This window comes from Periplaneta americana, chromosome 7 (genome assembly GCF_040183065.1).
Source record: "Periplaneta americana isolate PAMFEO1 chromosome 7, P.americana_PAMFEO1_priV1, whole genome shotgun sequence".
Lineage (NCBI taxonomy): Eukaryota > Metazoa > Arthropoda > Insecta > Blattodea > Blattidae > Periplaneta > Periplaneta americana.
This window is the reverse complement of record NC_091123.1, coordinates 40,650,377-40,677,122: the sequence shown is the minus strand read 5'-3', so window position 1 is coordinate 40,677,122 and position 26,746 is coordinate 40,650,377. Positions and strand designations below refer to the sequence as shown.

General features: G+C 34.8%; 1 protein-coding gene across 1 annotated transcript; it reads right to left on the bottom strand.

The window, feature by feature from the left end:
- Positions 1 to 470: 470 nt before the first annotated feature.
- Positions 471 to 26,746, bottom strand: LOC138703062 (solute carrier family 22 member 1-like). The gene is made up of 10 exons (XM_069830608.1): positions 26,266 to 26,746; positions 18,219 to 18,433; positions 13,953 to 14,056; positions 13,432 to 13,586; positions 11,497 to 11,668; positions 10,152 to 10,427; positions 8,037 to 8,284; positions 5,639 to 5,814; positions 4,146 to 4,318; positions 471 to 943 (listed from the first exon to the last, which is right to left on the bottom strand). Exons 1-10 carry the CDS (start codon positions 26,513 to 26,515, stop codon positions 856 to 858), a joined length of 1,857 nt encoding a protein of 618 aa, XP_069686709.1. The 5' UTR covers positions 26,516 to 26,746; the 3' UTR covers positions 471 to 855.

The window sequence follows — 26,746 nt, the reverse complement described above, 5'->3', positions numbered from 1 at the left end:
GGTAACATGCTAAAGGCGCCATTTGTCAGGTCGGAAGTTGTTTTGGACAGACCATAGATTAAGGCTTAGAAATAAGATTGACGAAGCCATGATTTGTAAAAATCTTTATGGTGAATAAATTACTATTACTATAAGAAATGGCCAACATTTCGGAAGCAGAGCTGCAACATGTGAACCAAAATAATGTTTAGATGCTGCAATGCAGGCCCTGCAGCAAATGGGGAACATTTTCCACATTGTCTTTGAAAAAGTAAGAATTTTTTAGCACTTTCACAATTTAAAATGATTAAAAACTGTCTGTTCTACAGTTTATCTCGCGTGTTCTTGATTCATAGCTCAGCACTCAGCAGACTGTATGTGGGCAACTGTGCTCTGCACTGCCACATCCACTCTACTTCCGCTAGTGTGGAAATATAAAATGTACCTTATTCACTCTATTTACCAGTACTAGTTTTAAGAATTGAATAATATAATTTTAATTACAACTTTATTAGTATCTAAAATATTATATTATTAAATATAATTGATAAAAACTACATTTTATAAACAAATGTTTCTTACTGATGGACTATTAAGTTACTTGAACAAATAGTAACCACTTCACTGTGTTAATACTATAAATTTTGGTGTTGTGTTATCTGATTGACTAGTTTCGACGTTGTTTGCGTCATCCTCTGAATCCTAGTCAGTGATTATATAAGTATTGTTTCTTAATTGTAATATTGTAAATTAATATGAAATTTCTTCAAAATATAATATACGTAGATACATACACTAAGAATATGTAAGTAAAAGTATCATAATACTGATAGTAAGTAATTTGGCTTAAATTAATTAATATTTATGTTCAATCTGTCATGTAGACTCCAGAAGATTATAGGGCAGTGCAGATACCACTTGTGATTCATCTTCATTCTGACTGTCTCTTGATAGGAGAGATATCCTGAAAAATGATATTATGATTAGCCACTTTTACTTTCGCATTGGAAAAAGTACTGTGATGGTGCAAAACACTGATTTAGATATTTCTACAGAAATACATCTCTCACATCGAAATAGCTATTTATGTAACTTGTGTGGAAAATGGAAATATTCTAGCACAAGCTGTAGGCGAGTGCTGAAATTACAGTGTAAAAAAAAAGTCCCTGCTATATACAAGTTGCGTACATACGGTAACAAAAATTACACATTTTGTAGAGAAACTTATTAAACTCTCATAATAAAAACATATCCAGCAGGAGAGGGGGAGAGGATTCATAAAATTTGGGCCTTTAGGCTAGCATTGATTTTTGGCTGTCAGTATAATAATATCGAATAATAATGATAATAATTATAATAACAATAACAATACCCATGATGATGATGATGATGATGATGATGATAATAATAATAATAAAGAAAATCATTATTAATATTGTTACTATTGTTATGTATGTATTTATTTATTAACACTACAATTAGGTATACACCCGGTGGCAGTGATATATAATATACAATAATTACAATTACAGAAATAAAATAAAATAAACGTAACTGAAATAAAATAAAATAAACGTAAATCTCTAAATATTAGATGCAATAAACCTAGGACTATAAATAAAAACTATTCTATAATAACGCCTATGTATAATAATAATAATAATAATAATAATAATAATAATAATAATAATAATAATAATAATAATAATAATAATTACTTACTTACTTACAAATGGCTTTTAAGGAACCCGAAGATTCATTGCCGCCCTCACATAAGCCCGCCAGCGGTCCCTATCCTGTGCAAGATTAATCCAGTCTCTATCATCATACCCCACCTCCCTCAAATCCATTTTAATATTATCCTCCCATCTACCTCCCTAAAGGTCTTTTTCCCTCTGGTCTCCCAACTAACACTCTATATGCATTTCTGGATTCGCCAATACGTGCTACATGCCCTGCCCATCTCAAACGTCTGGATTTAATGTTCCTAATTATGTCAGGTGAAGAATACAATGCGTGCAGTTCTGTGTTGTGTAACTTTCTCCATTCTCCTGTAACTTCATCCCGCTTAGCCCCAAATATTTTCCTAAGCACCTTATTCTCAAACACTCTTAACCTATGTTCCTCTCTCAAAGTGAGAGTCCAAGTTTCACAACCATAAAGAACAACCGATAATATAACTGTTTTATAAATTCTAACTTTTAAATTTTTTGACAGGAGACTGGATGATAAAAGTTTCTCAACCTAATAATAACACGCATTTCCCATATTTATTTTGTGTGTAATTTCCTCCCATGTATCATTTATATTTGTTACTGTTGCTCTCAGATATTTGAACTTCTCCACCTCTTCAAAAGATTAAATTTCCAATTTTTATATTTCCATTTCGTACAATATTCTCATCACGAGACATAATCATATACTTTGTCTTTTCGGGATTTACTTCCAAACAATTATTATTATTATTATTATTATTATTATTATTATTATTATTATTATTATTATTAGACTTTTGGAAACGTTAATTGATAAGTCTTCTATGAAAGTAAACTTTTATAATAATTAACATAAACATTTATTGCTCTTGTAATACTGTATTATAATGTGTAAAAAAATTGTATGTTAAATTGTGTTTAAATTTGTGCCATTAAATATTAGAAATGGATCTACATATACGATGTACAAAATGCGTGAAGAACCATTACTATGCTGGACGAATAGTTTAGAAATTGCAGGCATATAATTCTACAAATAAATGCGTTTGCAGCTTGTTAACAATAACAGTTTCAGTGTTGCATCGGCTTAGTAGAAAAAGTTGTTAACTACATAGGAAAATAATGAGACTTACAAAAATTTTCCTGTAAGTCCAACATGCTATGTAGAGGCAGTTTCATGGCTGTTCTTGATGATAAATTATTTCCTTCAGTCAGTGGTGTTATTCAGCAGGTTCGTATCAGTTCAGATGAACTGGTTGTTAAATTATTTCTAGGTAATATTTGCAGTTATCTTGGACATATACTGTATATGTTTAACATGGGTACACATGAGAGAATTGGTAGTTAAAGTTTTTGAATATCACCACTACCTTCAGGGAAAAAATGTATTTATGTCAATGTATAACGGCAAAAAGCAAGTACGAAAACTGAAATCCTAGATAAATGTGTCATGCCGACATTAATCTATGGCTGTCAAACGTGGTCCTTGACAGAAAAACAGAAAAAACAGCTACAGGTTTGTCAAAGGAGAATGGAAAGGAAGATCCTAAATGTTTCACTAAGAGACAGACTCAGAAACGAGGAAATAAGAAGAAGGAAAAAAATGCGCGATGTGGTAGAAAGGGCAGAAAACCTAAAATGGAAGTGGGGCGGCCACGTAGCACGTATGGATCACCAGAAATGGACAAATCGCATCACAATGTGGGACCCGAGAGAAGGACGACGGCACATGGGATGACAAAAAACCAGATGGGCGGACTACTTCAGAACCAGAGCGGGAAGTCAATGGTCGAGAGTGGTACGAGACAGAGAAGTATGGAGGCAGCTGGCACCAAACATGAATCAACAAGCACCAGATAGGACAGGAAGTCAACGACAGTGAGTGTAATTCGTGTGACGTGATATGAGGAAGTGTGGGAGATGAGTATGGTAGAAATGATCGAAGAGGGAAGTCAGGAACAGTGAAACGAAGGAATATCAGTAATATGACCAAGCTCCCAAGGACTCGCTCACCTTAGGAGTCTACTTATGAGCAATTCCCTGTGACAACAGGAGGCCCTTGCCCTTACGGGATGTGTACGGGCTAAATTTGTTATTATTATTATTATTATTATTATTATTATTATTATTATTATTATTATTATTATTATATCGGAATTATTGGTTCCACTGCTACTTTCTTTTATTTCAAGGTTAGTGTCGTATTGTTAGTAATTTATTATGAAACTAGACCTACTATTACAAAGAATGGCGAATCAAAGTTTATTTATTTTTCGTTAGTAGTCATTATGAGAGCTTATAAGGGTAAATATTGTGCATTGTTTTATTTACCTTTGTTTAATTTGAATGGTATTGATAAGTTACAAAAATGCCAAGTCTGATTATTTACCAGAATTCTGTTTCGTCCAATCTTACAGCTAATTACTTCTACGATTTTGATGGTATATTTACCTCCTCAATTGCGTTGATTGAAGACATTGTCTTAGCCACTGCACAGAGTCCTTTTGTCTAGTAAGTTGATCCCCTGCTGACTCTATGCTTACAGGTAGGAAGAAAGATAAAACAGCTGCAACTGAAGCAACTGTTCCAAACCACAGCGATGGCATTTGGTGATAATATTCTCCCTATAAGATGAATGAAGAGCACCTTTAATTATTGTTGATTAGAAAATGTTCGGTTTTCATCAAGTCACAGATGTAGAAATAGGTATCCAATTTCCGGATCTATATATCGGATCCAACATTTGGGAAGGCAGAAAAGAGGATTCTATCAGTTGTGTCTATTACTATCACCTATTTTTCATGATTGGTGACGAATTCTACAGTTAGGGTCCTTTTCCATTGTCTTCGCTGATGTTGAAGCCAATACACAGCTCTCAAACGTTGAATTTTTCTACATTTATGGCATAGTGCAAAGACCCAAACAATTTCGCACCAAGTTAAAATCAAAACAGTCTTAAATCATATGTATTGTTTTTGCAATGTTAAGCATTGCTTCCAAGTTTATTTGATGTTATATTGTTAATATTGATTTTTATTAAAGTACAGTACTTCGATTTTCAGTCCATTCTTGCACAAAATGGTGATTTACTTGAAATTGGTTCGATTATATTTATTTTAATATTGGGGTAATGTTAAAGGCAAAGTGTACAGGATTTCTCCCCATACTCTGCATCATCTGCACTAAAACTCACACCGGAAATTCACTCTGTAACAAGAGAAGAATTGCACCAGACAATAGGGAATTTTCTTTATAGATGTAACATTTTTAACATTATCTTTGAGGCTACTGAGTGCTGTTAAATAAAAGCCATATTATATTAATTTTTATTTTTAATGTAATAACAATTAGTGGTGATGAGTTACTGTTCAAGTGAATATTTTACCACTTTACCAATACTGTCTTGCGTCCTGTATGATGGACTTGTTGGCTCAGCTGCTAGCAGTTAAAGTGCCACTTACAAGTAAGGTTTCAAATCAGGTCACTGTACTAATGTATAATTGTGCAATACACTTCCCTATTTATTTGCGTGAATTAAAGACAATTAAATGCTTCTTTGCTACTGACTCATACTGTTACAAGTCTGTGTAGTTAAATTAACTTTTAGATTTTAATATTTTTAGACTCGATTTGCATGTTTACATAAATATTTTCCCAATTTGTTATATGTATATACATAGAAATTAAAATTTAGTATCAGATTTATATTCATTTCATCATCATCATCATCATCACCATCATCATCATCATCATCATCATCAATGGTGCTACAGCTTATTGCAGGTCTTGATCACCCCTATAATGTGCCTCGATTCATCCCTGTCTTCTGCTTTCCTTTTCCAGCCTTGTACTCCCAGTTTATATTTATCTCACCTTATTTAAATTCATAAATAAGCACTTGGGTCCATACCTGGATATACTGTTCAGTAAAATAGTCTTCTTACCACAAAAATAACAGCAGGAACAGTGGATACTGCCAGTCCCGTTGAAATTTCCATTGTGACTGATGTAATTCTGTCGGCAATGCTGACATCCCACCGTCGTTGTAGCATCGTGTAATATGCTACAGTTACAACAAGTCTGTCTATTAGCCCAGTTGTTACACTTGTTACAATATTGCCTGTAAAAAATTGAAGAGCTTTAATAAATTAAAGGATGATGTCCGAACAGAGAGATTGTACATAAACTTGAAGTTTGTGTGTCGAAGTTTTAAAACCAGTGCAATAAGATATGAAAATGATTACAGTAAATAACATGAATCTGAACTTGTTTCATGGAGTATACCAATAATGCTTTTATGTTTTGAAGTTCACTTTGATTCCAGTCAAAAACAAAGTCTTATTCACTACCAGTGGCGTAGCGTCAATGTAAGCTAAAAAGCTTAGCTTCCCCAGTTAATAATAATTTCATAATAAACCTGCAGTTTATGGACAAAATTATTTATTAATTTCAATAGAATTTATATTTACGCGTTAAATATTGTGATGCGGCAGCTCAGGATGATTTGTGATGCAGCAGTAAACAAGAAGCCTGCACACACCAGCTTCCAAGCAGACTTGTTTCTCACACTCATTCTTCTGTGTAACCCACCCCGAAGATTTTCCATCCCTTTCTAGCTAAACTATCCTGGTCGCAAGGCTAGCAAGAAGCTAACTTTAAATTGAAAATAAGTAGTTTCCGAGTTATCCCTTTTCGTCAGTTGTGTTCAGTTGAAGTGTTAGTGTGCATTGTGACTGAGATAATAAATAATGAATGAAATAACAGTTCCTGACACCAATTTACTTGAATTTTTTAGGACAATTCTATTATCAAGACTGACACGAACAAAAGTGTGATCTAAAAAACAAATGACCGACTTCCTTGCTGTCAATGAAGGACACAACCAAAAGACAGACGCATACTTACGTAATGATTCTAATATTGTGATTTCTCTAAGTATGACAGGGAGTGAGCTAATGTTATACATATACGTGTGTATTTGTTAAGAGATATGTGTAAACCGTGGAATCATATTTTACTACGTATCATTTGAGGTCATGCCTTATTGGTGTTACTTACGATGTTCCAACCAATCTTCGACTGCTGACTTGACATTGACTACTATTTATTTTAAGACTATATTTTTGTAATACTTTTTCTCATATTGCATGAAAGACAACTTGAGTTAGCTTCCCCTGCTCAAAATTTCATGCTACGCCACTGTTCACTACTAGCACTAGTATCAAAATCTCATATTGTTTATTCGTGGGAATGCTATATCTGGGGGCTTCTAATATTAATGGTACTAATCAATTACCAAAACGTCTAATTATAATTGGTATAAACCAAAAATAAGGAACACTTTTTAAAACATCAGAAAAAAGATTACATCTTTTCATTGATTCCCACATATTATTGCTACTGCATCCACCTACAACTAATAACATTGCAGACAAAATTTCAACTCTATCACCACCGTCACCAATGACACTGCCACCACCACTATTACTGCTGCTACTACTAACGTATAAGAAAAGTATTTAAATTGTACAAAAATAACTAGCAGAAATATTCATATAAAACGTAGAACATGCACACATTCTAAATAAAGACAATAATAAATACACGGACATCATACATTGGCATATCATAAAAAAGACAAAACATAATTACAAGGAACAAAGAAACCCAACACAAACACAAGAACACAAAAAATACTGAATTTAATTACATTGCCTACTCAACACAAAACATTCTACAAAAACATCTCAGCACAAAGAAGACAAACAAACAAATATAACCTAACAGGAATATACAAATTAACATGCAATAGTTGTAACGACTTCTACATCAGACAAACTGAGAGATCATTTCAAACTGTGTACTTGGACCACATCACAGCCATAACCAAATCACACAATACCTTCACATACGTAGAACACATCACAAACAACAATTACAACTAAAGCAACATAGAAACGGAAATCCTACTTATTCAACCGAAAAACCAGAAAATAATAATACACTAGAACAGTATTAAATATACAGGCACATAAAACACACCCACAATACACAAATTTTAGAACACATATCCTATTTGACTCCACATTACCAAACACAAATGCACCCACACCAAAGCAACTCCAGAAGAATCCGGAAGAAGCAAGAACCTCACCAGTTCTGAAGATACGTTACAGTCGAAACTAGTCAACTAAGGTAATTTACCACTTCGAGTCAATTTAACACTAGAAAGTCGTTATTATAACTACAGTAAATCTTAAGTACCGGTAATACAAAGTGTTAAAAGTGTGTAATCAAAGTATACAAAAATAATTTGCTTTGAAGTTCATTCCTTCACCTTACCTGTAGGTAACAAAGCATGAGCAATACCCAGAGACGCTGCAGATGTAAGTGAAAGTATAAGTGCTGCTTGGCTCATTTTAGGGCTCCCCTGCAGGATGAATGGTAATATCCAGATTGGAATCTCTATTAGCGCTGAGTACCAGTATGATGTAAAGTCACTCGAAGGATCTGATCTTGTGTTGAAGGCAGTAGCCAGAAGGTTCAAAGAGATGTAGTGCTTTCCAAAATAGCATGAACTACACAGAATCCTGACAATGAAAACAATTTAGAGTTAAAATTCATATAAGATCCTATGGCAGTGAAGCCTGGACAATACATAATTGTGATAGGTCCAGAATTGTGACTAGCAAAATTAAATTTTTTAAGTCGCGAAGCAGATTATACACGATTTGATAAAAGAAGAAATAGGCCTACCGAAATATTGGAAGAGCTACACATTAGATCTGTTATAGAATATATTGACTCATACAGGAACAATTATTGGAAACAGCATGTCCAAAGAATAGACCGTCAACTTCTGATTTATTGTCGTAAGGGCAGCAGATCACTAGGAAGGCCACTTAAACGCTGGCAAGAGATTGTAACAGGTCATTGGCCTAATACGTGAGAGGCCAAAGAAGAAGAAGAAATTCATTTTAAGAATTAGAGCGTGGAAGGAATTGGTACTGCCAGGAATTAATTTATGTATATTTTATGATTGTAATAATAATAATAATAATAATAATAATAATAAAATTATTGTAAATGTTATGATTTTGCGTTTTGTAGTTAAATTAATGATAAACTAAAATTTACACTTCAGAATTTAGATACATGGAGATCGAGGACCACCCAACTTCATTTGTTCAATCTATTTGAAGCATTCAATTTCTGTTGTTGAAATTCGGAATATGTGTGAAAAACGTTACAACTTTCTGTATATTCTCAGCACTTAATTTCTTTGACCATAATTTTTGAAGCAGTAGCTGGAAAAAAGGGGCCATATGCAAAAGTCATGTTTCGAGAAAACAAAGACTGCAAGATTTATTTTTATGTAATTGCGATTTGAATGCACTATCAAAATAACAATTTGCATATTGTTAAAATAATATTTATCTACAAATTTTTGTTAAATAATGCATTCAGACTTTAATAGTGTTATAAATATATATATTTTATTAGAGTATTTTATAGGCCCTTTTTCCAGAGAACAAGTTCATTTTATCAAAATAGTTTCACTTTGATTATATTTTAGCAGAAATTAAACATCAGCATTCAACAACGCACATTACGGAGGTTTACAAGTTAAAAATCATTTTAGTAAAATTATATTTCTAACATAGGCTATATCTCATAGTTACGTCATAAATTGTACCGCATATATAAAAATCAAGAATATCTGTTGGGTACAGAATACAGATTACAGGGTATTTAGTATTAATCTAGAATGGATTCACAGTCACTTCACAGTTTATCTTCAGAGTGCAATTTACACTTTAGTGCACATTCTGGATGGACTTACACTCACTTTGAGGATCATCTTTACTGATATTTACTGAGTTCCACAATTATGCAAGGGTGCATGGGTTCATTAAAATAGCTACCCTGCCCTCTGTTTACAAGATATTGAAACGAAACTATGTAAGCAAGTAGATTTTGAAACGGAGAATCGAATTAAACATTCTCCCGAAAAAGGGGCTATAGACCTACGGGCCCATTTTCCGGCTACCGCCTCAATTATTCTATACACTAATTACAGTAAAATTATTACTTTTTAATATTAGATATTGCTACACGTAGAGACTGTAATATTTTTGTTAATGGTACCGTATCATGAAAATGGTTGAAAGATCACTAACAGTAAAGTATGATTGATGTGTCGTCTAACTACCTAGTTATTAGGTAATTTAAAGAGAACGCTAATTCTGATTTAAAAAGGAGTGGAATAAAACACACACACACATATGCATGCGTATGCGTACCTTCCCCTCCCTTTCCCTTCACCCTCGCCCTTACACATGCTCTCTCTGCTGCCCTATCTCTTCTCCCCCTTCTTTTTTGTACACATACATTAAAATCACTTTCTCATTGATCATATTTTGTCTCCTTCCATTGTTTTGTTTACAAAAAACATACCAAATGGCGTTTAGGATGATGAATTGTTTTCTGCAGGAATTACAACGTATCTTCTTCAAATCAAATAGATCATTTTTACTGTCACTATTACTTCGTAAACAACATATTTGCTGTCTTCCACAATTCACAGTCCAGAAATCACAAGACTCTTCCAGAAGTTTTTGATTTATCTTCCAAGGTGCTTTTCCATTGACTTTGGCAATTCTTTGTAATAACTGCACGGCATCTTTATGATGTCCTTTGGTAAGCATCCACCAGGGTGATTCCGGAATAATCCTGTACGAAAAAATGTCTTATTAATTGTAAAAATGAGAATTATGGATTAAAATGTTAAGACTTGTAATGAAAGTATGAAGAATTTAAGTTAAAATATCTTAAAGAAAAATTATGTGTTTTCAGTTATGTGTTGGGCTTATTATCTCCAATGTTTCGGAACCATTTGTACGTTCCAACATCAGAGTATTGTTTCCCAAGATCTGAAGGCTCCCTTACACTTTCGTGTCCATTAAGTCTAGCCAGCACAAACAACAAGATTATTACTGAAATTATTGATGAATTAATTTAGTTTCCGCAAAACGAGTGGCCAAACTAATATCAGTAAGTCGATTTATATTTAGCTAAGATGAATTGGAAACTTGTTACCGGTACTGTTTTCCATTGAGTCAGTCACTTGTCATCACTTCTCATGATTTAATGTTCTCCAGAGTAATATAATAATTTTAAGAAATCCTGGATACTAAAAGATGCAAGAAATTCGAAACTTTATGTAAGACAAATCCTCCATCTTATCAAAGACATAATTTAGAAACACCGAAATGATAATACCGATAGTGAAATAAATATTTCACGATGGTACAAAAACATTTTAGGGTAAAAAACACAGTTTCTTAATTCAAAACATATGTCAAGTGTTGGACATGAAGTGCAATTCATTGCTGATTTTACAAAATTAAATCTTTTTAATTTAACTTCTAAAAATAAATGTTAAGTTCATACAGTACTCGATTATTATTTGTGCTGTTACAAGAGACGTAATTTTCTTCCCTTACTGTAGGGTTGCCTTAAATCCCGGTAAACAGGAAAAGATCTGGATCTCAGTGACAAGAAAAATGTTCCATCTGAGTAAAAAATCTCAGTTTTTGAGACTTTTTCTCATTTAATTTCGTATTGGCTAAAAAATAAGTATAATCTAATGTAATGAAATTCAAATTCAAAACACACAAAAGAGGAAAAGCGTTTTTCTAAAACTGAGTTTTACAAAAATAATATTCCGAGTTTGTGAAAATACCACAATTTTACTCTACTGTTTTGCATAAGATCATTGCTTTATTGCATGAATACTTGCCACGATAATGTGAAGCACACAATCCCCGACAACAATGTAATGATGAGTGTAAGCCACCACCAAGATACAACTGCACGAGCTACCCAAGGAGCTGTTAACGAGCCCGTTGTATAAGCTGCTATCATAACAAGCAGAGGAATAACTCGATGCTCTTCATCACACAGTTCTAAAACTGAAACAGAAACAGCAAGTAGATATTAGGCCTACAGATTTTACTTTACATGACGTATTAAAATTTTATTAATTGATTAACTAGTGGACTTACTCGTGTTAATTATGTAAGATTTGTGCGGCTTACAGCTGTTTCAGTGCTTCACGCACCATCCTCAGAGCCTACTAGATCACGGCGTCATCTCTAACTTCTCTGCCTGTTATGTGGGTGTGTTTGATTGTTGAAAGGTGTTGAAGAGTGGAGTCAAATAGTGTGTGTGTACTGAAATTGATCTCTGTGTTGAGAATTTGATCGGGGTGTGTTTTAGTGTGTTTGTATATTTCGTATTGTGTGTGAATGAAGTAGCCACCAAAATGTTAAAATATGATGTTCACTTAAATCGGCTACAACTTGCCATTTAACTTCAAAATCTGTGCTTCAGTCGCTGGTCATGTTAATATCTTTGAAAAATATTGGAGTGCAAGAGGTCAAATGACTTTATTGTCAAACGCCTGGCATTAGAAAACAACAACATATTTCGTATTGTTGTAGTGTGTTGAGTTTTTGGTTCTTGGGTTGTATGTGTAGGATTTCCATGTCCAGGATTTCCAGGACAGATAGGCAGAGCATTCCAAACACACTACAAAGAACACATTAAAGCAATAACCAGAGGACACAATACATCTACATACGCCGATCACATAACCAATGCTAACCATACATACAATAACATAAATGCGGACATGGAAATCCTACACATACAACCCAAGAACCAAAAACTCAACACACTAGAACAATACGAAATATACAAACACACTAAAACACACTCCGATCAAATTCTCAACACATAGATCAATTTCAGTACACACACACTATTTGATTCCACTCTTCAACACCTTTCAACCATCAAACACACCCACATAACAGGCAGAGAAGTTCAAGATGATGCCGTGATCTAGTAGGCTCTGAGGATGGTGCGTGAAGCACTGAAACAGCTGTAAGCCGCACAAATCTTACATAATTAACATGAGTAAGTCCACTAGTTAATCAATTAATTATATTCAAGTGTTAAAAGTAGTGTACGCAAGATTCAAAATGGAAAAATGTTATTATTATTATTATTATTATTATTATTATTATTATTATTATTATTATTATTATTATTAGCCTATTATTTGTGTGTGTTATGTGTAAAGTTTATATATCAATATTGATATTTTGCTAATTTTTTTATCTTATATAATAACAGTTATTTCATTGTTTCATCTACAGTAGTTATGTACTAAAACAATAACAAAACGCATTGATGAACATTCTTATTTGAAATAAAACATCGTGTGAGGAATAATTGAAATAAAAAATGTTGCTGAATTGATTGCTAGAAACGTAAAAACTGTAATTTCAAGAACATCAGAATATATTACGATATTCCGTTTAGTAAGATGAAGTGAACAGAAGTTGCGCTCGGGAGCGGGTTAGATCCCCTCTTGAGCTGGTTTGGTTTTTTCCGAGATTTTCCCAACTATGAGGCAAATGTCAGGTAATCTGGCGAATCCTCGGCCTCATCTCGCCAAATACTATCTAGCTATCACCAATCTCATCGATGCTAAATAACCTATAGTTGATACAGCTTCGTTAAAAAAAATATGAAGTGGACAAAAAGCTGTAGAAAATATACTGTTAACAAGGATATAGAATGCTATGATCTACAATTTAAAATAAAAACTAAAGAAAATACGTTTTGCTTACTTAAGTACTGGTACAAGTATGTTGAAAGATAATACCTAAGAAAAGTGCCAAATAGTTGACAGTAAGATGTCCCAAACCAGCCACGAATCTTGATAACATAAGCAATATAAATCCTGATGATACCAGAGTAGCCACTCCTCCAATGACATTTATTAACATTCCCAGTAAAAGGGTGAGACGTCTGCCAAACCTGTAAAATTAAATGAAGCAACATACACTGTGTAACATAGCTTACCGGTACTTATTATACACGGGAAATCTATCAATTTATTATTATCCATCAGAACATCAAGGAGAATCCTTTAAGCCAAGCAAGAACACGGTTCGAACAACTGAACCACATCGTCGTTGTAATTAGTCACTGAAGATGGAGAAGTATCTCCGAAACATGTCTGACTAACATTTTCACTAAACTCATTGTACTTATTAGTGTTCATACAACTGTAACATATCTCCTTTAATGTATTTCTGGTTATTTAATAAGAAATTTAAATTCATTCTTGCATTATGAATAGTATTGCTTCGTTGTAGGCCTATACCAACTTAATAGACTTACCTTTTGGCCATATATCCACAAACATAAGCACCAAGGGAAGCACCTAACCAGAAAGCTGTGTGAACGGCATATGGCTTCCATTTTGAGTCGCACACCCAATTATTCTGAGAATGTAGAAATACATTATGTGACTAACATCAGAAAATTTTTCATAAATATGTCTTACGTCTCACTATTATGTTTTCTTTGTAATTTTTTACTGCTTTTTTTTTTTTTTTTTTTTTTTTTTTTGAGAATAGAATAAGGAACAAGTTCTGAGTTTTATGTTTTACGACTAGAAAGTAACTATCCTGAGCAAGATTAATCCAGTCTCTACAATCATATCTCACCTTCCTCAAATCCATTTTAATATTATCCTTCTATCTATGTCTCGGTCTCCTCAAAGGTCTTTTTCCCTCCAGCCTCCAACTAACACTCTATATTCATTTCTGGATTCGCCCATACGTACTACATGCCCTGCCCATCTCAAACGTCTGGATTAACTTACGGACTCTAATAGAAAGTGACTGCATTGAGTATCTACAACAATGAGCAAATATTCTTAGCCCTTACGGAGCTACTGTATATTAAAAATGCGATTGTTGACTTCTAGCCACATTTAAAACCTTGCATTATCTTTCTGCCACTTACTTACGCTATATTTTACACCTTTGTTTGTGTAATCAATGTTAATATTTGTTTGTATAGTTTAATTACTTTCGTGCGAACTTTTTAATACTATAGGTGTAATATTGCAATTATTGTAATTCCATAGTTCTAATGTATAAAAGGAAGTCTTAAAACAAGGATCTTTAATTTTTTCAAACTCATCGTTTTTTTTTTTTTTTTTGCCTGTCCGGATTAACGAGGTTTTACTGTATTCGGAGTTATGTCAGTAATATTAGATATAGACCAAAAACATTCTGTTTTATGTTATTCAACATTTTTCTTGATTATATCTATGGTAATATTTTAACCAAAGACCTTGTACTATCAAAGTCTGTTTATGTTCTACTATTGTTTCTTATAATTATTGTCGACCTATATTTTTGTGGTAGGGACTGAATTTTGTACCGTAATTAATTGACGTAAAAAATGTAACTGAAAATAAATAACGAAACTACGTATATATATATATATATATATATATATATATATATATATATATATATAATGGATGGGAAAAACAACCGACGTGTGAACAAATCGTGAGTAATTGTCGACAGTTCTCGACATGTCTCAGATGAAAACAATGAATAGAGATATTTTTTAACGATTCTCAGATGCAAATAGTTCTCGTAGGGCATGTTGCGTTTGACTACAATGACGAATTCAATTGTAGCATAAAACTGATAGCCAAAAGTTACGAATGGCGAACATGTACGTACACACCTCTTCTTACAGATTACCGTATGTCTATTAATTGTGCTCACAAGCTTAATTAGTTTTTTGAACAGTCAATCAATTACATAAATAGTGCGGAATGTTTTTTTTTTCAAACAATAACGGGACTATTTCTTGCAAAGTGAATTGAAAGAACTAAAGCTCAAAGTTGACGTAAAAGGCGGTTTGCATAAGTGTTCGAAAAAAAATTATTATGTTTTTGTCATTTAGCGGAGCGGTGATAATTTGGATAATACCTTCTCTCACGTGGCCCTCAAATGTCCTCTCTGTCTCTGTCTATGAATCCGGACATGGTAATACGAATCAGATACGCAACGACCGTGAAGGTATTGGAATTATTAATCTTAGGAAATTATTTATTTTTTTTTCTAGTTCTGCTTAACCTCTCCTTTATCCTTTAATCCGACTCACGCACCATTGCAGGTAACGGGAGGGACATTAATTGGATCGTACACTATAAGTCTACAACAAATGCGGGCAGGATGACCATATGTAAAAATATTTTGGAGGACAAAATAATGAAATAGGTGGACAATGAGTAATTCCGGAGTACTCTCATGTAACGACATTGTTTTGTAAACTTAAAGCGTTACTTCTATATCTATTATTGCTTCCTTATGTCTACTGTTCATTTAATAATAATAATAATAATAATAATAATAATAATAATAATAATAATAATAATAAACCGTGGCGCCACAACCCCGACTGACCAGCCGGCTGCTGACCTCAAGTTCACATGCCGAAGCAGAGGTGGACGATCATCCAATCATAATGGCGGTGTCGTATGGTTAGCACGATGATCCCTCCAGCCGTTATAGCTGGCTTTCGCAACCGGATTTCAATACCTAACCTAGCTCCCCAAGTGCATCACAATGCTGGGTGGACAGCGGTCTCATACACTGGCCGAAATTTCATGAGAAAATTTCTTCCCCCATGAGGACTCGAACCAGCGCGTATTCCGTAACGCGAGTCCTAGGCAGGATACCTTAGACCACGACGCCACGGCGCTGGATGTTCATCTAATAATACTGTATAATATAGTCAGTAAACGAAAACAATAATACTAAATATTGTCCTGGTTAGGCCTATGAGCATTACATGATAAATTTAATTTAGGGACAAAATTATCAACTGGGGGAAAAAAAAAAAGCTACCGTACTTTTTTGGAGTTGCTACCTCAACCCAAATAGATTTAAAAAAAAAATACTTTTTCCTTCGAGGACAAGAAATAATACGTGTTATGAAGAATTAAATTTTCAACAGTCATAGATTTTTAAAATGCCGAACATTTTGTCATATTTTTAAATGCCTGGGGGACAGAAAGACAAAGCTTATAAAGGTGAACATGTCCTCCAAAAGTCGGACGGCTGGTCACTCTGGTTATGGAATCGGCATGAAGAAGGTTCATCGTATCGTTGAGACATCACAGGACAATCACAAGATAGCAGACAAACATCCAGTCCCTGGACGCAAGATAAACTTCTTCCATTGCCCATGCCGAAAATTGAACCTCGGACCGCTTGGTTGGGAAGCATACATACTATCCACATAGCCACAAAGACGGACAATTATTTAAAATAATAATATTAACTGAAAATAGTAGATAAAAAATTAAAGCTCTTCTTCATAAATATTCTATATTCCTTTATACAGGGACATCATTTTATTTTTACTTCAATTTTTATTGTACCTGAGTTTTTTAATGTACTGCACTCCCACCCCTTCTACTAATAAACTTCCACACGTCTTCCACACAGAACCAAGGCCGTATATGCAGTCAGAGTCGTACCGTCATAGTAAACAATAGGCCTACTGAGTGAGTACAGTACGTTCCAGAAATATGTTCGCGTTTTCCAGTGACGAAAGAGCTTTCAATATTTTCGCACAGGTACTGTCGTCCGTTTGCCTACTTCGCATCCCGGTTTCCCCCACCCGCTTCTGTTCGCCCTTCTGTAAAGGTTAGTGGCTGGACTGTCTTAGCTCTTTTCTGAAAACATTCATTTGTTAGGAATTGGACGTCTACGTAATATTATACAAACGTTTAAAATAACTTAAATAAAAGGGCCTCGTTAAGTAATTAACTGTCACGTGATTTCCCCCTTTCTACGACTCTGTGACATAACCACTTGGACGGACAGTAGATAGCATGTTTGAGTAATTTTATCTTTTTGGATCGAGCAGAAGTGAAGATTGAATTTACAGTACGTAAGGTACTCTTTTATAGAGTAGGTACAGAAATATTTCAACATGAGTTACTAGTACGAAGGACGAAACTGGTAATTGGAATTAGGTACAATAGTCTATAGTGCGAAATATGCACAAAGAACTGAAGCCTATATCGAAAGAACGGCCACCATTTTCAGAAATGTGTTTAAATATCCATATTATGATTATTTTTCAATTTAACTTCATTCTCCATATTGTACTCTAATGTGCTGTAGACAGTATACTATTCACTCCGTAATTATGCATGGATGGCTCAGTTCGTGAGTAAAAACACTAATTGTTAATACTGTACTGTATTTTGATTAAACAAAAACCTAATTAAAATTAATTATCAAACTCAAAATCGCGATATTTTCTAGTTTACGTAAATGGATGAGCTACTTTTCTTCCCTGCTATACATAGTAAAGTGATTTGTTTGTATTTTACACCAGTATTGTCGAACTCCAGTCTTGGAAGGGGGTAGAAAACGGTGTTTCCGGTTCACAACAGTTAATCCAAAGGTATAGCCAGGTTAATATTAGAAATGTTAGTAAAAATAAAATGATGTCCCGGTATAAACATGTTGCATGGATTGAACTATTTTCTCAATAATCGTCACAGAAATAGTTCCTGGAAATGTTGCACTAAATTGCCGCCTTGTGTCATGTCATTACCTCGGTCGTGAGGGTGTGGAATGTGTGGTTGTACGCCCAGCCTTGGTCGCACCCGCGCACTGGGTACGGCCGGCCGCTTCCGGGTGTCACCGGCGTGTGACTGTGCGGGCGCTTCGCAGCCACCCAGCCGATGTAGGCGCCCACGAGGTCCCCGCCGAAACGCTGGCACTGGCTGTAGGAAGCCGACTCGACTTCTCCCCATGGCAGTGGGCGCTCTGTCAACACAAGCGCTCTCAGTTTATCTTCCTGTACATAAATCCATCTAAAGGCCACCAAGTTCACGGTTTGTAGGCCTGCTTTAATAGAGTAAACAATAGCACGCATTAGAGTACAATCCTATGACCTAACGTCAGTACAATAGCGTACGTACCGAACTACAGCGTTTCTCATACTGTGAAAGTAGGAATATTAGTATTTTAAACCTTAACTGAATTTGTGGAATCATGCAAAACCGAATCAATTTTTGTAAATAATAATAACGTAGCCTTTATAGCTTACAGGGTCTAGCAGAGAAACGGACGATTAAAAATAAGTTGGATGGCTCAGATTTTTTCAAAATGACATACCGTAGGCCTACGTGAGATCTTGAAGTACATAGTATGTAACAGTGGCGGCTGATTGACTGAGGCAAGTGAGGCCGGGCCTCAGTCACTTGGCTTAACTGAAATCAAATTTTGTGTTTTTATATAATGTATTAGTTATTTGAATGAAGCATATATCGCTGTAGAAGCATTTGAAAACTTTGTGATGTATATAGACCTGTTTTACAGTAAAATTTGCTCCTGAGGCCAGGATTGCTCGTGCCGGGTCTGGCTTGTGATGTATATAGATCTGTTTTGCAGTAAAATTTGTTCCTGAGGCCAGAATCGCTCGTGCCGGGTCTGGCTTCTGAATTTCCTGCATTTTCGCGGGCTTTGAGCTTGCGCTTAAAACGTTGTAGCTGAGGCACAATTCGTCTGGCCTAGTGGCCTGGTCAGGTTTCACTCCTCACATCCATGGTCCGGCCTCAAGGGTAGAGTGGGGTGGGAATAGGAATGGTGACTTGACTTGTCTTCCTAAATAGGCCATAAATAACACAAATTTCAGCTCTTTGGCAGGCAGAGACCCACACTGCTCCCTTCCCTTATGTCTTAGTTTATGACTTAAGCTAGGGTGTTATACTATTGTACTTCGTAGTACAGTAGTGAATCTGGGCCGATGTTGTTATGTATTTCGAGAAACTATAAACAGAAACAAATGCGAGAAATAATGCTTGTGTAGTTAATTCATTGTTAGAGTGTCCTTTTTCGAGAAGAAATAATATTGAAAGAAAGGAAGTTTTAAATAAAGAGAGAGCTTACCGAGATACCTACGACATCGCTAACAATTTTTCTGACAGATAATCTTAAAACGCGAGTTTCTATTACATCCTGGTATTGGCAACAAAAATGATTTAAGTGGTAATGTGGTGTAAAATAAACTTTTTTGTTGGCCTTGTTCGTTGCTGTCAAGGGAAAAAAATAAAAAGAAAAGAAAGAAAGGGCATTTTCAACATATAATGTGGGTTGCTTCATCACACTGAAACAATCACTGAAAGTCACAGTATTACAGCTTATTTGGTGAGTGAAATTATTATTTTTCATCAATAGTAGGCTAATAACAATAGACTAATAATAATAATAATAATAATAATAATAATAATAATACTAATAATAATAATAATAATAATAATAATGATAATAATAATAATAGTAATAATAATAATAGTAATACAGTAATAATGGTATTAATAATATAATAACAGTACTAATTAATATCATAAATAAACATTTCCTATCGGCGGCACTTAAACTACTGTAGTTACATCTGGCCTCACCGAGGATTTCGATCACCGGCCGCTACTGGTATATAATCTATTTCTTGAAAAGAAAAAAAAAAACATTCTTTAAGTAACTACTACTGGGATGGAAATGTGCTTCGTCAAACATCCACAAAAGTGGGCATTGCCACCACTTCATATAACTTAATTCTTGTAACTTTCGTAGTAGTTATAGCCTACTCAAGTACAGGCTTCAAGCTAATTTTGGAAGTTGATTTTGTGCCTCACGGTTGATATTAACTAACCTTTACAGACTTTCTCGTGTGGGTACGACTTTGCAACCTATTGTCAATGTCAATGGGGAAATGGGAGGAGAAAGATTGGTTTTATGTAGAAGCATATTTAGTATGGCAACAAAGTAGCTTGTTGATAAGTTTTGTTAGTCATTTTATTATGAAAGCAATTTTATTGTTGAAGTCATAAAATGAAGACATAATTCCACTTAATAGGTGGAAATATAAATAGGTGACTGATTTGGATGAACTTCGTCAAAGAGCGTACATACCTCTTGTTGCATAAACTACATGTTCTGTTACAATATCATATTTCATTTTTTTTCATAAGTGTTCTGCCTATGGGCAGATATTTCACTGCAAACCCAGCATTTTCCAATCCTTCCTATTTTCTGCCTTCCTCTTACTCTCTGCATATGATCCACATATCTTAATGTCATCTATCATCTGATATCTTCTTCTACTCTGAACTCTTATCCCATTCACCATTCCTTCCAGTGCATCCTTCAGTAGGCAGTTTCTTCTCAGTCAGTGACCCAACCAATTCATTTTTCTCTTTCTGATCAATTTTAGCATCATTCTTTCTATATTTGCAGGTTTTCTTGGGAAGGATAAGTGCGGTAGCTTCCCGTTGCTTTTCGCACACCACTCTCTCTTTCGCATCTGAATATATTCCAGGGGGCCCCAGCGTGGAGGTGAGGAGAGTGAATTTGACTAATTGGGCCCTCCGGACTTCACCGAAATTCACCGCAATATCAGTTCTAACAGGGTTTTTGACCCGGTCAGAGACCTGGAAATCCCAATTAGTCTTTGCCCCCCCTATCATATTATCAGAATTTGAATTCTCTAATTGAAATTATATAAGAATAATAAATAATTTAATTTATACCTTACTTTTATAAAAAAAAACTTTAAAGTATGTGTGCATTAAAATGAAAGACGTCTTAGTTGAAGTTCAAGTGTTACAGTCTTCCATACACTTACTGTACGTCAATTATGTACTCGGACAAGAAAAAGTTGTTTGGAATGTATGAATTACCGAGTTCTGTGAACTGCTACGGCAAGGATGCAATTGTAAATTATTGCCTTTAATTAGTGTACATACACAAGGCGTGCAGTGAATGAATACTGCGTAGAAACATCAGTTTTTAACCTTGAGACTGCATCGCGTGACGAAATAAAGGATCAAATGAAAACATCAGCAGATAAATTCCTAAAATATGAACACGCGCCATGCAGACATCTAGCTAATTTCTTTGTATTCATATTTCAAGTGTAGGCCTACAATAATTTTTATAATGAAGATAACACGAGTTTCTTAACAATCCAGTTCTTTATAAATGTTTTAATATTTGTGGTCTATTCATACTTGCAGTTTATTTTTTTCTTGAAACATAATCGGAAAGATACACATACATTAAATGAAATAATGTATTTTTTCGTATTGTAAACAAAATATATTATCTGACGTAATTGATAAATATTGTAAGGTTATGTTATAAATACACTGCTCAAAAAATTAGCGGAACAAAATTTGAAATTAATTTCTTATTGAACAGCATGAACTCCAGACACTATATTCTATGATAAATTATTTTCCATGTACATTTACAACCAAGTGTGGTTTGTCAGTGGTCATCTTACTTGATACTGCACAAAACAAAGTGAAAAATCTGTTTCTTTATCTAACACGATCTCTACATGGATTTAGTACCTCGTGTGGCCTACATGAGCATGAATAATTACTGCTTGACATCTAAAAGCCATGCATCTCACAAGCCGCCGAATGTTGGCTTGGGGTATATTCATCTACTCTTCATTAAGTGCCATTGCAAGCTCTTCGAGGTTCTGCAGGCTTCAATGGCGTCTACGGATCCGTTTTTCGAGCATAGCCAATACGTGTTCAATATGTTTTAAATATGGACTAATTAGGCTACTGGTCAATCCATAACAGGAATTTCATGCTCGTTCAGAAAGTTCATGTAGACGGCGGCAACGTGGGCTTACATTTAGCCGGCCAGGTACGATGGTTAGGGCAGTTTTCCTTTCTAAGCTGAGCAAGGCCCAGACCATAATTGAGCTCCCACCAAACCTGTTAATTGCAAGAATGTTAGGTCCATCGTGACTCTCTCCACGACGTCTCCAGATACGTAATCGTCTGTCACAGGAAGTCAGGGAAAACCTTGATTCATCTGTGAATAGTACTTGCTTGCCTCCAATGTCGAAGTTGTTCTAGAGCGAATCTTAACCTTGCTTGCTTGTGATGAACCTACAAACGAGGGGCACGTAGAGGTCTCTGAACTCTCAAATTAACTTCCCACAATCTATTCCTGATCGTCTGGTCACTTACTGCTAAGGTAGTTTTGCAGGTCATAAGCAGTGGATGTACGCCGACGCAGAGAAGAAAGAACTATAAATTTGTCTTCGTTTCCAGTTGTCTTCATAGTTCGTTTACGTCCTTGCCCCACGTCTCCTTTCATACTTCCCTGACTCCCTATAACGTTTGACAGCTCTATACACAACTGACACAGAGTAAAGGCTGGTTCACAATAAACCGGGAACGGAAACGACAACAAGATCGAGAACGGAAATATTGTTAAAATAAATGTATTTAAATATGAGCATTCACAAAAGTTAATTGTGAATGCTCACATTTAAATACATTTATTTTATCATTATTTCCGTTCTCGTTCCTGGTTTATTGTGAACCAGCCTTAACGGAGGTCATTGGCAATCTAGCGATAAGTCCATCCCTGCTGAATGAGGGTGACAGCTCGTGCGACTTCAACTTCCCTGATATTAACTATATTGTAGTCACTTTGCAATAACATCTGGATTAGACCACAACAATGAACACAGTCGCCTGGGTAGTGTAGTCGGTATAGCGCTGGCCTTCTGTGCTCGAGGTTGCGGGTTCGATCCCGGCCCAGGTTGATGGCATTTAAATGTGCTTAAATGCGACAGGCTTATGTTAGTAGATTTATTGGCATATAAAAGAACTCCTGCGGGACAAAATTCCGGCACACTGGCGACGCTGAAATAACCTCGGCAGTTGCGAGACATAATAAAAAAAAACAATTCAATACTTGAGTTATTTTCATTTTAAATGTAATATTATCTTCGGTTTTCGTATTCTATCCTCAGTTGTCCTTCCGAACACGAGTTTTACTCATATGGGGGTTAGATTTATATTAAATAGAACATGTTGTTTTAATGTTTTATGTAAATGAAGGATTCAGAGCCATAATGGGCCAAGCGCTATTTATTAAAAACGGAGAAAGCAAGGTTTACAGTTAACTGAATACCATAGTTCAGCCGTGGCGAAAATGTGATCGTGCGCCGAGCCACTGTGTAACCTGCAATGTGCATAGCACCTATGGAGGGAGGCGGACACCGAAGGGGAAGTGAAGCAACTGTCTGACTTATTAACGGATTTCATTTTCCTTATGTCAAGCACTTAAATATAATTTTATACAGTATAAGGTTACAAACTAATGTTTAGTAACCAGTAACGAAGAAAGAAATGAACAAGAAAACATAGGACACATCATCACAACCTAAAATTAACTGTCTTTAGAAGTCTCTGCGACAGAGTTTCAAAATCAGGAATTATGTCACTTACTGCCAGTCGTAGTTGATCACGAAGATATTTGTCTGTCAGTCGTGATCTAAATTTGGTTTATACTATTTTCATTGTTGAAAATAATTTTTCACAAACGTAAGTTGTAGCGAACAGTCTTCAACAGAGCAAGCGAAAGAACCAAGCTTCGGATATTTATTTTTTGGCAAACATTTGAAAAGTTCAACATTAATTGTCAAGTCTTTACATCTAGCTTTCATTTAACATCACATTGTAAACCTCTGTGAGTTTAAATTGAAGATCTAACTGCATTATTCGTACATTTGGTGAAAAAGTATCGACGTACAGAGATAATAATAATAATAATAATAATAATAATAATAATAATAATAATAATAATAATAATAATAATACTTCACCTTTTAATGTTTCATTATTTACATGTAGTATAATGCCGTTTTATGTTATATAACCGTTTCCTCGTAATACTTGTGAAAAATCATACCTTTAATATTCTCACCATATTGGCAGCAAAAAAATGCGTTCTCCCATCCTACTTGAAACTTTCATTTCTGTAGAAGTATATGGTTTCGAGAGAGACATTGCACGATAGACGCCGCTCGCAGGTCAGAGACAAATACAAATGGAACGGAGTTTGACTCCAGTGAGTGAGAGGGTGGGGATTGGGGAAGATAGGAAGCAAGAGAAATGCACAGCTATCATTGCGAGCCACAATGTGCTCGTGAGTCACATTTTAGCCACGGCTGCCATAGTTTAATGAAGATTGACATATCATTTAGTTTTAATGTGCATACTTTATATTACTTGCTATATGTTTCATTAAATTATGGTAATCACTTAATTTTAGCCCTTGTTTTCTTCGTTTTTAAAATATGGCGCTTGGCCCACTATGGCTCTGAATCCTTCAAATGTTGTTTCTTTCACTTTGTTTTCTTACATGTAATTTATGTACGCTAGTCACAAATAATGTGTTCTGATATTCTAATAACGCAATATTATTATTATTATTATTATTATTATTATTATTATTATTATTATTATTATTATTATTATTATTATTATGATTATTATTATTCAAAACATACAGAGGTGAGCCTGCCTGGAGAGAAATAAAAATAGGTTGCAGCCGCCAAATTACTCTTCAAGAAACGACCACTCATATAAATTGAGGGAAAGAAGGCAGAGGACGGACACTGGAAAGCTTTCTTTTCTCAATCGTACTATCAGGGACTGGAATGCTTTACCTGCAGACTTACTAAAGGCTTTACCAACAACCAAAAATGTATTTAGAAATAGGCTTAAGGACTTTACTAATAGACGGTAATTATACACAATATTTAAAGAGTGTAAATGATATGTGGTTATTGAAGAGTTGTATCAGTGAAGAATTATGTTGTGTCAGTGAAGTGTGTAGTGTAAGTGAAACGTGTTCCTGTCAGTGAAGCTTTATAGTTTATAGTGGCAGTGCAAAGTATTTGAACAGCGAAATGTTTTTGAAGTGTTAGTGAAATCAGGATAGAATCAGTGAAATGTGTCGTAGTTCCAGTGCAGTGAGTTAGTTGACAGCGAAATGAGTGTAATGTTGAAAGGTACTTGTGCAGATATGAACATATCATACTCGTGGGTTTTAGTTCGATCTTAAGTTTAAGATACAAATTAGATTTATTTCAAATGTTATTTTAAGTGATCGTTTCATTTAATTTAGGGTATTCCCTTTTGTTATTATTATTATTATTATTATTATTAATTATTGTTAGTATTAATTATTAGTATTATTATTAATTGTATTTTTAATTAATAAGTTTATTATTGTCATTATTGAGTGTAATTAGTTACCACTGCCACCGGGTATATACCCATTGCAGTGTGAATAAATACATACACATTTATTATTATTATTATTATTATTATTATTATTATTATTATTATTATTATTATTATAAAAATTGTTCCTAAGTACCGGTACCTTTGTAAAAATAGAATTTCCCTGTATGATTCTTTATAGATCTAAGAGAAATATTACGTTTCTGCACTCGAGAGACGATAATGCCACGTATTCTGCCCTACATAATATTTACGTTTGTCCTTCAGGCGAACGTTTAATTTTTTTCATTGCTGGATCTGTATAGCAAAAGGCCCATATAACTGACATAATGTATGCTGCTTTGTAAACACTGCATTATTTTGTGTGTATAAAAATGTGCCTCAACTTCGAAGTCTAAATATAATACATCGAAACTCGTACTTGTGATTCATGGTTATTTCACATGATAGAACCGATATGTAGTTCGGAAACGTTGGATGTTCTCCACATCTATGACATGTACAAAAACCCAAAACTCCAGCACTACATACCTTTTACTAATGGAATGCTGAACTTCTTGGTATCTTCTTGCGGTAGAGGTAATTGCCTCGCAAGGGCAGCGAGTTCAGGGTTCCAGCACCAATGATCCGGTGTCACCAAAGAGAACAATTGAGTTGCGAACGTTAGTGAACACAGTCCACTGATCACACCCACCACGGCGAAGCACAGATACTTCTGGTACGTCCCGAATCCACCGACATCCTGAAGAATTCCTCCCACATCCCTCACCGTTGGAGCCATGATAAGACTGAAGAGAGGCAAGGCGTTTATAAATATGACCGTTATTTGCAGCTGTCTTGCCTTCAAATTGGCGCCTATTTCGTATGTAACATGCAGTGCCCAAGTTCTGGTTACGTCATATTATGTTAGCTACTTGTCTACTTAATTGTATGCTTAAGTGGAGTACACATTATGATGGTAGCTGTTATGTAGTAAAACTGTATGGAGAGACTGAATTGTACTGACGAATGT